This window comes from Corvus hawaiiensis, chromosome 26, assembly GCF_020740725.1.
Source record: "Corvus hawaiiensis isolate bCorHaw1 chromosome 26, bCorHaw1.pri.cur, whole genome shotgun sequence".
Lineage (NCBI taxonomy): Eukaryota > Metazoa > Chordata > Aves > Passeriformes > Corvidae > Corvus > Corvus hawaiiensis.
In genome coordinates, this window is record NC_063238.1 from 21,881,317 (window position 1) to 21,895,651 (window position 14,335).

Consider the following 14,335-nt stretch of genomic DNA (forward strand, 5'->3'; position numbering starts at 1 on the left):
AAAACAATGCACAGGCTGGTCAGGGACAGGACTCAGAGCCTGGGATGAAGATGGGCATGGAATGTCTGTCAAATTGGGCCTCTGGTACCTTTATGCTGCAGGAAATAGAACAGCAGGGATCATCCCTACAAACAAAGACATCCTTGGGTCATGACATACATGGCAGCCACAGCCACAGCATGACGAAATATTTCTGGTTGCCGCAAATTCTAAATTAAGGTGTAACTAAAAGGCAGTTTTCTCTCCCTTGAAGCTGGCCAAGCAAACCTCTACAGTGGCCCAGGTTTACCAGGCTCTTCCTCCCAGCTCAGCAGCAGTGCAGCCTCCGAGCCAGTGCAGCATCTGACTTCCCCTGCCCCGGACCTGGCAGCGGGGACTTCCACCAGGCTCAGCAAATCATGCAAGTGCTGCCTGTTGCAGAGGTGGGGAGGAAATTAGAGCGTTGTAATTAGATGTGTTATATGCAGGTGTCATCTCCAGGCAGGTGACACCCATGCAGGACCCCAGCCAGCAGCGCTGGAGACCTCTACATTCCCACAAGTGGGTGGCTCACCAGACAGCAGCCATGTGTTACAGTCTTACAGCGGCCACAGTCAGTGTCCACTCAGACACAAACTCTTACTGTGGAGCTGTTAACATCATAAAATATGTTCTACAATAATTTCTGAGAACTCCACACTCACTATGAACACGTCACAACTGAGACTCTACTCCTGCAATTGTCCTTTGCTTGCTAAAACATTGATTTATTAAAGACTTGATCCTGATCTTATTTCGCAGCTATATAATTCCACTGTTGTGATGTTATTCCAAAAGACTTTAAAATACAATGCATAAATGAGGAAAAATTAGGAGGATTGCCAAATGATACATGGGCAGAACATCCCTGGATTTGATCTTGATGCTGAAGACCACAAGCCTGATTCTCCCTTCTTGAAGACTGGTAGAAACCAGGGCATGCTTATGTTGCAATTGCAAGGGTAAATATGGGAGGTTAATTAAGATAATATCACAGATCAATGTTGTCTTTCACTTGTTTATATTCTAAAAACCTTTCCATTTCTGTGTATAATCACCACGGATGAGCGCTGATAACTAACTGTGCTTTATAATGAAGCACAGTTGTCCAGCTCCTTCCTACAAAGGAACAAGTCAACACTACCAGGGTCTGCACTGCTAACAAGGACTGCTCCACTTCCACTGCAAAAGGCATGATTGGTAGAATTGAAACAAATTTATGGCAAAAATTAAAACATTTATATTTTAACATCTCCAGACTTTATTAGGTGTTCTTTATACAGTCATCTGGTGTGTTTAAAGAGTGAGCAATCATATAAAAGGAAATATGGTCATAACTGATTGAAGTAATAAAACCCTGAAACTAAATAACATCTCATAACTCATTACACAGCATATATTAGATTTCATTACATCAGTACATGACTTAGTAGTAAATTCTCCTGTTGGTCATAAACCTCTACAGTGTTGTCATACTGAAAAATGAAATTAAAAAAGGGAAGAAGACAATGCCAGGACATTCTGGTGGTGCTTGTACTGTTACAGCACAGTCCCCCCTTGTGTCAGGGTGAACTGGCCTTGATGAGTGATGCTGGAGATGGGTGATGTGTTTTTCCCCACTGTTATCATTGTGTCCAGGACAAAGCCACCCCTCCACCTGGGGCACTGGCATTGCCAGGGGTTCGTTTTTGTGTAGCTGACCTGCTGCTGAGCTTGTCACCCTTGTGTGCTGATGAAGCCACCTGCACCTCTGGCACTGCGCAGCCCTTGCAAGGGGGGTGGCTGAGCACACCCTCCCTGCACACACCCCTGTCTGCCCCAGGGGTCAGCAGCCCCTCTGAGCAGGTGCTGATGGAGCAGACACGTGCTGGTCACAGAGGCCAGAGCCGTGGGCTGGGAGCCTGTGCTCCCTCTGCCGTGGCACTGGGCAGCGTTGGCTGCTGGCATTGTTTGCTGCTCACCAGCCTAGGCAGGGCATGTGGGGGTGGTTGCTGCCCACCCAACCTCCTCACCCTCTCCATGTTTTCACTTGTCCTTGTTCACAGCCTGATGTACTGCTGCAAGCTGGAAAATGTGGCTCTGTCACATGCCCTGGACTGCAGGGAGCTGGATGGACACCCCAGCTACTCACCACTTGGAGAGATGGCATGGCTGGAGCCCAGGGGGACTGTGTTCTGTGACTCTCAGAAGGGACCTCGGAAAGGCAGTTCACCATGGAAACACCAGCACGGGGGATTTCCAAAATCGCCTCTCTTTCTGAGACCAAAGCATCTCCCAGCTGATTCCCAAAGGCTATTCATGATGCTGATGCCTTCCTGTGTCCTTCAAAGGTCAGAGCAGAGGGTCACCAGTGAGCTGAGCTTGCTCCATGAGCCCAGTGACCTGCTGGTGTGTTTAAGGGAGGTAGCAGTCACCTGCAATGAGAGGAGCCAGGGCTTATTCCTGGAATAAGCTCACCATGCCCACAGCTTCTTTGTGCTACAAACAACAAATGCTTCAGAGAAATGGCACAAAAATGAACCTTTGAGCTGGGGACAGGCTCTGGCTAGTGTTTGAGCCACCCAGCTACAGCGTCAAGGACCTGCTCCCCATCTTCTTGCAGGTCCCAGAGTCTTGAACTCTTGTTGTGCTGCAGCAGAGCACCAACACCTCATCTGGGGCTCCATCCTCCAGCTGCACAGGCCAGGTCTGAGCAGGGAAGGGAAAAGGCTGGGAAAGCTGTTTTCCCCCAGGGCCAGCAAGGTGGCAGTTTTTACCCAGGTTCCCTCCTTCCATTTAAGCGTCAGGGCTGCCGTCTGCTGCCTCAGGATCAGATGGGCTTCTGCTGGTGAGGTGGGCAGCAGGTCCCTCATTCCAGGCTAGGAGATTCTGCTGAAATGATTTCTGAGCAGATTTGCTAGGATCAGTCCACAGCAAACCCCTTGCTGCAGGGCTCATCTCTATGCAGCATGCCACAGCTCAGGCCTAAGACAGGCTCTGAGACATGTCCATGATACTGGTCTGGCAAAGACAGGCATAAGCAGAGACTGTTGTGGCTCTGGGTGTCAGCTGCGAAGAGTGGATCTTCCTCTCTACAATTCCACAAAAAGCTTTTATGTTGTTTCCTCTGAGAACCAACCTCCCCTCCTCCATCTGACAGTTTATAATTACCCAGAGCAACTGATCGGCAACTAAACCATTTGCAACATCTGGGAGATCTTAAGGCAGATCCCAGTCCAAGCTGCACTGATGTAATTGTTTTGCTGGGTGAAGGATGATAACTCTCCCCGCTTATGATTATACTCCTTCAAAATAATCCAATCGTTTTTTTGAGGCTCACTTATGTCAACACATGCTTTATTGTGTCTTATGTGTTTTTAAAGTGCTGGGTGGAAGCAGCTGGAGGAGAAGTCCCCTTTCAAAGCATATGTCCTCATGTTCTTTTTGAAGTAGCTTGTTGAATAAGGCTTTAATGGCTGTTTTGGACATGCCCAGACACACCACTGGGTTTGATATACTTATGAAAAGCTAAGGATGGAAATTCATGAAAGAGATCCCCCAGAGTTCCAGAGGTGAAGGTGACTACATCCCTCCATTCCATGAAAAAGAGCAAGAGTCTGTGGCCAGATAAGAACAAAGCTGTGTGAAGCCAGGCACTCTGCTATCCAAGCTCTGTACCAAGAACCAGCTCTGGGGAATGGCTGCAAACCTGAAAGTCGTCCAGCAGAAGATGCTGCTTCCAGCGGTAGTCCTGAAGATCTGGGCAACAGAAGGGGTGATAACAATGCTCTTGGAGGTAAACATGAACTACTTCATGCAAACATTAAAATACAGCTCTAACTGTCTGATCTGTCATAATTGCATCACCAGTCTTATACTGGGAATAGCAGCCTGTAAGAAAGACAGCTGTAATTCTGAACAGAAATATGCTCTGTTACTTTTGAAACTTTTTCCTGAGAAGTTTTTTTGCTGTTGTTGCTTTTTAAAAATATATAAATAAAGCATGTCTAGTTGCTGTCAGCGCAGCCCCATGTCCTGATTTTGCCCTGCCCTAGGAACCTAAGCACTCCTAGACAGGGATGACTGCTTTGATAGAGCTCCGAAATTATGATCTCACCCCTCCTCTGATACCTTGGCTTTTGCAGAGCGCAGAGCAGAGCTGAGCCAAGCCTCACCTGGCAGCAGGATGCATCTTGCTTTTTATCAGAGCCACCTCTACACTGCCATGACAGTCTGGTGAGCTCCAGCAGGCAGGCTGAGTGCAGAGCACTGCTGGGGGCCCACTTGCACATTGATGGAGTTTTAGTCCATCTTCTTCAGGATGAGAGACTGCAGCTGAGAAACATGGAGAACTTGGAGAAGTTTTAGTTAATTGAAGTAAACCAAACAGATCAAGCTGCTTTTATGACTATTTCATAATAGTATCTTTTTAAACTAATACTCCACTGGGGAACACAACTTGCAGACAGAAAACCCTCTGAAGTGCCTTGAAGAGATCTGAGCTTTGGGCTCTGAACTTTGCTGCTTATAAACAATCATTTCAGTCTGCTAGGCCACAGTGGGAGTATGAGGCTTCATAAAAGGGCTTAGGTGTTGTAATACTGAGTGCAGCAGCGCTTAACTCCGTGTCTCACTATCCAGCCTACCCTTGCAATCCAGAAGATTTAGACACAAAGAACCAGATCCATGCAGGCCAGTGGGGAACTGCTTCAGGAAGGGTTGAGAAGAGCACAGCCCAGCTGTGCTGAGTTACCTCCTTCTGATCAGGTTTCAGGCTCCAGATCCTTTCCCAGCACAGGAACCAAAACAGCACACTCTCATAAAACAGCAACAGCAATTCCAGCACTTGCTTAGGCTTTGGAAGAGAAAGATCCAGTGCTCCTCTTTTGCTGCAGAGATGTGAGCACCCAAAACTCAAACCTACCCTGTAGCTGCGGGAGCATCTTCTTGAAGATGTTCTGGTTTTTGTGAAAGAAACAGATGAGGTTGGGCCACAGGAGATGGACACTTTGGCCATGTCCAGGCACCCTGGAGGCAGGACAAGGACAGCTTGGATTCCACTCACAATAAGGTTCAATGGACGATCTTTAAATATTCTTTAGGGAAAACTTAAGCCTCAATGACTGCCATGAACTTGGCATTCCCAAAGTTAGGACACACAGGTGTCACCCTGTGCAGTGGCCTGAAAAGCACCCTTGCCTTTGTCAAACCACCTTATACCTCTCTCCACATACTCATACTCAGTGGTCCCATTTCCCAAAATGCATTGAACCATACCTTTGCACATAAATGCATCAACTCCACCTCATCCTCACCATGCACCCCCAAAGCAAGTAAAGGGGATTGAGGTAAATTTATTTTCCTTATACTTCCTTCAGATCCCTGCACATGGTTTCCTAATCTTGGGTCTACCTCAACCCCTCACCCACTCTGCATTCCTCACTCAAGCCCTTGATGTATCTCCCTGATCCAGTGCCACAGCTCAGGTACTACAGGAGAGAGCAGGGCAGAAGCTGGTGGGCAGTAATTGCCCAAGCAGGCAAGTGCCTCTAGGCAGGTGGAGTCAGGCTCTGCCCTTATTTTGAAGCAGCTCATAAACCAGCCTAGAAAACAGCTCTGACCAACCAATTCGAGTCCTAGTGTCTCCTGGTACAGTTTATCAATCTTTCATAGCAGAAGAGAGTCAGCCAAAAGGACTAATAGCCCCACTTCCACCCCAGAAAATATGAAAAAATATGTAAATATTCACAGAGAAGGGAACTGTGAATCCACACCTTTTGTGAAGAAAAACGCATTGAACTGACAGGCTGCCAGCATAAGCTAGCATTAAATCACCAGTGAGCTCCTTCTCCAGACGTGGGTTAACACCCACCTTGCCAGGAAGGGAGAGGTGCAGATGCTTTCTGGCCCCTTGGGACACCAGTCTTGCCTGTCACTACATCCCAGCAACACCGGCAGAGGCTCTGGGTGAGTCAGGAACTACTTGACACTGCAGGAAACTTACAGCTCCACATGGCCTGCAGTGGAGTTTGAGGAAACAGTTTTGGGATCAGGCCCCATTCAAGGGTACTTAGATGATAACACAAACCGTTTCAATGAAGTTTGTGGGCTACAATTTTTCAAGATGTTAGCCCTTTGGGCCATGCACCAGCTAAGAGAGGCTATGACAAAGGAAGTCACCCTGGTGTCACTCTGGAGGGGTTGCCTCTGTCTGTTCTGCTGCCCAGGAGCAGCCCTTGCCCTGGCCACAGTTTCAGTCCATGAAAACTGACCTCAAACACTGTGGAGAAATCCTGAAGGTCATCTTTGACCTTTGCTATCTAGAGAGAAAATGCCTCAAGTCAGAATGTGTTTACCATATTAATGCTAAAACACTTCCATTAAAATGACAAGCATGATGTTTCATCAAAATTCTTATGGGATTTTTATCTGCTGTAGCTCTCGTTCGGATGGAAGTTGGATGTAAAACAAGCATATGCTTCTTGTTACAGTGCTGAAAAAAATCCATTGTTTTGGGGTTGACCAATTCAAAATTTAAAGAAATCAGTCTGACATAACAAGCATGATCTTCAGCAATCAAAACGTATTCTTATATTTCACTATGTATTTAATAAAAGAACTTCAAGTGAAGCACAAAAGCGATGAATAATTTAAGCTAAAACTGTCATCAAACTGCAGGATTAGCAATGTCAGCTCTGACTCTTAATTTTACACACACAATCTGGATGTAGCGAACTAAAACTATAGAAACACCTCAGTAATTTATGGAATCCCGATAAAATTTATATCAAAAAAACGTTAACCAAGATGAAGGCTTCAAAATCAGGAATATGGAAATGCAAGATTTGCTGTTGCATTGTACATGATGATATGACCTTAAATTGCAGGTTCACATTTTACCCAACAGGCACCCTTCTCATTCAGGAATTCTTTTCAAACCTCTTCAGTGCATGACTCAACCTTGCTTTCTGAAAGTTATTAGGTACAGGCCACAAATATGTAATCTTCTATGTAAGTATGTTTGCACTTACCACCAGAGAAATAAGGATTGTGAGAATCCCTGTGAAATTTGCTCCTGGTACCACCACCTGTAGTAACCATTGTGTGTATGGATAAACACCAATACTTGCACCTAATATTTTCAGAACCAATGAACTGAACCTAAACATAGTTGTGATCACTCTGCACTTCTGCAGATATAGCTCCAGACACCTAGATATTAAACACTTAGCAAAATTCTTAGAGAGCTTCTGTGAACCAAGTGTCTTCCTTACTATTACGGAAGAACCTTGTGACAGCAGAATAAAGAAATTCCAGTTCTCCAAAGCAGAATGCTCTTTCCTTCCTCATCAGACTTTTTTTCTTTTCACCTCTAGCTATTTGACCCCCTTTACCATTACCAAGCTTTTCCTTAAAATGAGGCAACTTCGCAGATAGCAAGCTAATGGCTGCACAGGCTGGAATCATTCAGAGGGGCACCCAGCCTGCACAAAGAATATGATCCAGTTTTAGATACTCCAGAACGTTTCAAATACACACCCATCTCTGCCAAAAAACGGCAAATAACAACTTCCTTACTAATAGCCTTCTAAGATACAACTAGACAAGAATCAGTGAATTTTTAAAAATACTTCAACAGAAGACTACTGCACATTATGGAAATTTAAAAATTATCAATCCAAGTCAGAAGCATCTGAAAACTCATCTAAATCAAGCCTCAGCAAGCAGGCAAGCTCTTAACATGGCTTCCTTTCTCCTCTTCCCCTTGAACTGCCATAAAGATCACTCAGAAAGACTTTTCTATTAACTTCTACTACTCACCTCTGCCTCTTTGAATATGTTACATCCGAGAGTAAGAGGGTCAGTGATTTCAGATGCTTTAGGCCAATTGGGGCATGGCTGCTTTGCACTTCACTCAAAGGTCAGCCTATTTTTAAGTGCCGAATGCCAACAAAGCCCTTTTGTCTACACCAAGTAATTTTTGAGAGACTGTTTTTCTTTATTCAAACCTGTGTTCAAGTAAGCAGACAGTCTTTCCACAGAATTCTAGCTTTTGTAGAAATTTGACCAGCTATGCTTTTCAAGTACTATTTTCACAATATAATTAAGTCTTCTAATATAATTCTATCGGATAATGAAATACTTCTAATTTCATTAGAAAACTATATTCTAATAATTCCATAAAGAGAAGTGTGAAACTTCATGCCCTATTTGTCTCTTGGAAGAAAAAAGTAAAGTTCCCAAAAATACATCAAATTATGTATGATTCAATCATTAGATTTTTAATACAGGAAAAAAAAAAAGAAACCTCAAATTCTTAATACAATCTCCACAGAGACTTTAAAGGAATATTGGCAGTGCAGATATTTTTGCAGAATTTTGTTTTGCCACATCAGGCTGTCAAGTTTTGAGGTATTTCACCCAAGGATCACTGCATCCATCCTACAGATGTAAGGGACTTTGGCAAGCAGGTGAAGGTTAGTAACAGAGTGATGAGCAAAGCTAAAAGCTTCTAATCCAGTATTTTATTTATCTGGTCATACCAATTCAAAACTGCAGATGCGGTTTGCTCCTTTTTCTTTTGGTAAACCAAGTATTGCATTTGGCAGACAAGCATGCATAACAAAAGGAAAAAAGCAAACCTTGAGGCCATCATGCAAGATTGTGTACTTTGTACAGAAGGTTATATGACAGGCTTTGAATTTCATGTCTAACATCAGTATCTGTCTCAAATTAACACTACCATTAAACTACGGAAGACTAAACTCCAGGTCTTCAGCCAGTAAGGGCCAGTATTTTCTGGATACCGATCACTAATAACTTGAGCATGCTTTAGGTGATGAAGAAAAATACATGAGAAGTCAACTGTGTTAAGTGCTATGTTGTTTAAAGCACATCAGAGTATCACTTTTACTCTTTTCAAGAATAAAAAGTCTCAAAAAGCTGAAGTGAGACAGTCATTACAGTTTACAGGAAAAGAGTTTTTAAGGCTTAACAATGTATATGGTATAAAAAGTTAATGAAACATTTCCTATTTTATGATTAAGGAATCATCTTTATTTTCCATTTTTACAATACATATCTGCTTGGGTGCACAGAACATTACATTCTGCTGTCTCACAATACCATTGTAACATCAAACACTGGTTCAGTATTGTTGTCCACAGTGACAAGTGACGAATGAATACCAAATCCTTTTTAGTTTATGAGAGCAACTAGCACCAACAGCCTTGAACATTTCTTACCTAACTCTTCTACTGCAGAAAACAGCTGTATGATGAAAAGAGTAAGAATCAAAAGCTGGAATGAAGACTGCATACCACTAATGTGTAATGTATATGCTCACAGGAGAGATCCGAACATTAGCTTGTTAACATTTAGAAAGAACTCTTCCAAGATTTTTATAGTTTGACATGTTTATTTTAGTTGGATGATCAGACTCAATGAACAAGCTGAAACAGTATTCCTCAGCCTCACAATTGCCTCCCTATGGACTTATACAACCAAATGTTTAAAAATATCAGAAATACACGGATATTTGCATGAAGTAGTTCAATAGTTACTTCTTGTTCCATGCTTCCCTTTCATGTCTTTCACGGATTACTTCTTTTAGGTATGGTTCAAGATAACGGTGATCCTGAAAAAGAAGAGAATATACTTAAACTTAAAGCAAGGTCCAGAAACATCTCAAGTCATTCCTACAGACTATTTGTTTCTCATTCCTCCCCAGGCTTGACCAAACACCAACCTATCAAGAAAAAAAAAAAGGAAATCCAGCCTTACTTACCCTGAAAAGGTGAACTTTTTATCTGCCAAGTCTGCAGTGACAAGTTCTCTACTGCAGTAACCACTAATTCCTAATGCCTCATTAACATTAACAGGCAAAGCTTCCAGCTATACCTTTAAAACAGTGTTCTTTTGGCAGAAAACCAAATGTGCAAGATCCACTTTAATTAGTTCAAAGTCCAACTACAGTAACGTACAATAGCCACTTTGAATAGTTCAAAGCCCAGCAATAATACTCCAGATATTCTCGTTTTGAGCTTCTAACCAGCACTGTAAACTTGTATTTGATAGAACACCCTGACCATGTTTAACACAAACCAAACTGCTGCTTGAGGAAATAGGCAACCAGTTATTCAATGCAGCAGTTACCTAAATATGACCCATGAGACCACAAGAAACAGCCTCTGCTTATTCAGAGATGCATTAATACCTTTATACTCTCCTATAGTCAAAAGTTTAACAAAAAAATTCCTCTCTGCCTGATAGTCTGGAGAAAGCTGAGGTGGACAGTGATGCAAAGTCTGTGAATGAATTCACAACCAAAAAATAAAACGTAGTTACATCTGATAAGGAAAGCGTAGTTTATTTTTTAAATTACAAGATGACACTTATTTTAATGCAAGATTTCCCTTCAAATTATTCTTCCCTGGCACCTTCATGAATAAAAACTTTGGCTCAAGATTTTCTATAAGATCAAGAAATTAATCAGAAAAGCAGGAGACCTTTTGTAAGAATCCCAAAGCTATTTACACTGTATTTCTTTATCCGATAGAATAAATATTTTGCCTAAATGCAAATATGCTGTGATTCTGAGCTGCAGCTTAAGCTTCTGTCATCTTGAGAAAAATTCAGTAATTTGTACTGAAAAACAGATTTTTAAACTGCAATCGGCAGTGTTTTCCAGAGGTATTCCATGAGATACTGACTCATTTACTCACTATGAAGGACATGTAAGCATGTATCTCCTCAGGGAATGAAAAGCCCAATCGCCAACCACAGCAGTGCCATTTAAGACCTGCACCTTGGAAACACTCCGTGCACGTACCTCTTCATACTTCACCCACTGGTCTTTTGGAAGGATCTGATGTTTCAAGCTTAAGTCTAGCGCTCGCTTTATGCGAAATACTCTTTCATTGTAAAGATGTTCTGGAAGTCTCTTCAATGCTTCTTTTACATCATCATCTTCATTCAATGTATCATCTCGCATTAACCCTGTACCAAGAAGAATTTACAGTATCACTGAATAAATGTTCTTCCCTAAGATTTAGCATTGACTCAAGTACCATGGGCAAAATACTTCCAATGAAAAATTATGAAGAAAAACAAAACCAATCCACGATAGCCACTAATTGCTCACAGAAAACATGCAATCCTAAATGCTGACTTTCACATACTCTATTTACTTTTTTTACTCCTTTTGTTAAAGAGGAATAAGGAAAATGGGTACTTAAATCAATGTGTTTCGTGAGACTATACGTATACAGAACAAAACCTTCTCTGGATCTAAGGGGTGAACTTATGTGCATCGAATTTTATATCTCTATTTACGATGACTGTCCATGTTAAGGGTTTTTGAATCCATTAGAATCAGTCAGCCACAGATGAGACTCTTTCAGTACTGAAGAATTATTCTCTAAACTCCCCTGTTCATGATAACCAAATCTCTGCTGACCATATGAAGCTATGGAAACCTGGAGTTCTGTGTTGGTGTGTGAGTTGCAAATCAGAAGTTAAATCAGGGAGAAGCACCCAGTCTTCTCAAAACCAAGAACACTCCCACACCTTCTGTGGAACAAAGGATTCTTGAAACTCAACCAACTTTTCTGTAAGGTTCAGTATTAACAAACAGGACAAAATACTACTTCTGTAGCATTCCAAGATGATGCAGATTACTACAACATACCTACTGACTTGTGGTTAAAGGTTTTCATCTCATGTGACCAATTTGGCAGTACTGTCTCAATAAAACAAAAATTTCTTTTGAGTCATGTATTCTGAAATTCAGCTTTGTAATTTATTTCAAAGGCACAGGGAGCACTGCTGCTAGTTTAATCACTGTATTAAATTTGGTGCTTCTCTAATTTTTTTACTTGCATTTCCAGAAAAGCAGCAGAAGTAAGAATTTCAGCAGACAGGCATTATCAAAGAGGAATTAATCACTCCATCTTTGGAGGAAGGATCTAAGGTTCCTCATCTACAGTTTTCTTGTAATTTTTTCTAACGCCCCCAGGGCAGGAATGTTAACTTCCTTTAAAAGATTTGCTTGTATTGTGGTGAGCAATAAATTGCAGCATCTGAATATTCAGATTCTTGTCATCCAAGAATACTCCATTCTTGTCATCCATTCAATCTAGATGGTTGAAACAAACTTGGTGACAGCTCTGAATAAACTGAAGAAAATACTGTTAAGGCAGCCTCTTCTCCTTAAGGAAGCCCTGTTTTGACACCTATTCCACCACTGTGCAGGCCAGAGCCATGCCAGCTGAAGTTATGGTGACACAAAGGGCAAAACTAACTTTAATCTTATTTGCCCTTTGGATACTTTACATAAGGACTGCAGATAGGCTGACTACTATCAATGGGAACCCCCCCAGCTTCTTTGGGTTAGAAGACACTGGCCAGTGAAAGCGACTTGGTGGGGAAATGCAAATAATCGAGCTTTCAGGACTGCTTTGTGAAAGTTTTTTCAACTACCCCAGCTTGACCGTAGCTGTTGTAAGTCAGTTCGCTGGAACATGAGCAAACACCGAAATAACAGAAAAGGTTTAAATCACAATAACTGAAGCTCTTGCCAACTTTCTTCCCTACAGAAGTTGTAACTAATTTTGATCAAAAACACGCCAACCTGCACAAACATATGGCAGTTATAAACCATAACTAGTTTGAGAACTGTTACATGTACAGCTTTTAAAACTCAATGAAACACTTACCAAGTTTGTTGAACCCAGCTGCATTGTAATACCACTTGCGAAGCCTGTCTAGCATGCGACCACCTCCTGCAACTGAATGCGACCATCATCAGTTGCACAGCAAGGTAAAATTCAACATTTACATGTTACTATGGCAGTATGCAAACATTTCCTGGCCCCTTTCACACGTATTAATGTAACACTGCATCAAGTTTGAATTTGATCATATATGACTTGGCCTCTACTTCTCAGTCTCCCGTAAGTGACACTAAATAGGTTGAAGGACACTCATTACATGCAAGAATTTGACCCATTTCACTAAATTTGAATATTGGGCTGCTTTAAGACTTAGAAAAATGCTACCAATTCCTCGTCAAAGATAGCAACAAAACTTTTAGGCTCCATAACACTTACATGAGCCAAACCCATACTGTCTACATAAAACCATCAGGCTTTTCAAATAATTTATCTAACCTCCCTGACTTTTGCTATGGGTTAATGCGACTTCAAGGCCACTGGTTATTATACTGCTAACCTTCTGCTCTCCTCTCCAGATACTTGAATGCTATTCCTTTTTCAAGGAGCTGCCAAAGTCAACCACGAAACCAACACTGAAACCTCAAAAAAACCCCCCCAACCAAACAAAAAATAAAACCTCCACACCACATATACATGTTAATCTTTCCTTAAATGTGGTTTGGGATGGCAGAGGTGCTTTTACACATAATCGAGTACCTCAACAAGGGGTCTAGAAGCCCACGAACGGCACAACACCCTCCAAAAGCCCCAGTGCTCCATGTGATACCAGTACGTCATTAGAGCACTACCTCAGCAGGCCAGTTAGTTACTCCTTCGTCCTTTAGGGCCAGACAAGGAATAACCTTAGACCAACTGTGCGCGGAGTCGGTGTCCGCGCAGGACAGCGATCCCCGAGGCCCCTCATGAGCAGGCCACGGGTTCCTCTAGTGCTCCCGAGCACTCTCTGCGCTCAGAAAACTCAAGTATCGGAGCCAGGCTCCCTCCGCTGCCACAGAAGGGCCGGCGAGGAGACTCGCCCAGCGACTGTGGCAGCGGCAGTCGCTGTCCCCGTCAAGGGCACACGGTGCACACGGGCTCCCCGGCTCCCCCTCTACCCGTCACGGCCCGCCTCGCTGCCCGGCGCGGGCCGGGGCGAGCCCAGCGCCGCAGGCAGGTCGGGGTCGGGCTCAGCCCCGCTGCGCACCCCCAGCGCCCCCGCCGCCTCACCAGACGCCCTCGCCGCCATCTTGACCTCGGCGCGGCGCGCGGCCTCCTGGGTAACGCGCGGGGCGGAGCGGCGCTGCCAATGCTGCCCCGGCACCCGCGCATGCGCCGTGGCGAGGGGGTAGCGGCTAGAGGTGACAGCTACAAAGTAGTAACACAATAAAATTTAGCTTTGTAAAGCACAATAAACAAAGCACCAATGGGTCACGCCAAGAAGCGGAAACCTATTTCTGCTCAGGTATCGCAGCCGCCAGCTGAGCGGCTCTGCGTTCTGAGGTACAGATCGCTGCCTCTGCCCCGCCATTCCTTGAGGAAGGGACCACTGCGTTTTGAAAAAAGCCAAAATGCGGAGGTGGTGGTAGCCCAGAAATAAGGGGTAGGCAAGGCAGCGGGCAGTGCCA

General features: G+C 43.4%; 1 protein-coding gene across 1 annotated transcript; it reads right to left on the bottom strand.

Moving 5' to 3' along the window:
• Window positions 1-8,258: 8,258 nt before the first annotated feature.
• On the bottom strand, window positions 8,259-14,037 carry LOC125316978 (cytochrome b-c1 complex subunit 7). Its single transcript, XM_048286486.1, has 4 exons — window positions 13,938-14,037; window positions 12,714-12,785; window positions 10,829-10,995; window positions 8,259-9,634 (listed from the first exon to the last, which is right to left on the bottom strand). Exons 1-4 carry the CDS (start codon window positions 13,954-13,956, stop codon window positions 9,557-9,559), a joined length of 336 nt encoding a protein of 111 aa, XP_048142443.1. The 5' UTR covers window positions 13,957-14,037; the 3' UTR covers window positions 8,259-9,556.
• Between the last annotated feature and the right edge of the window lie 298 nt (window positions 14,038-14,335).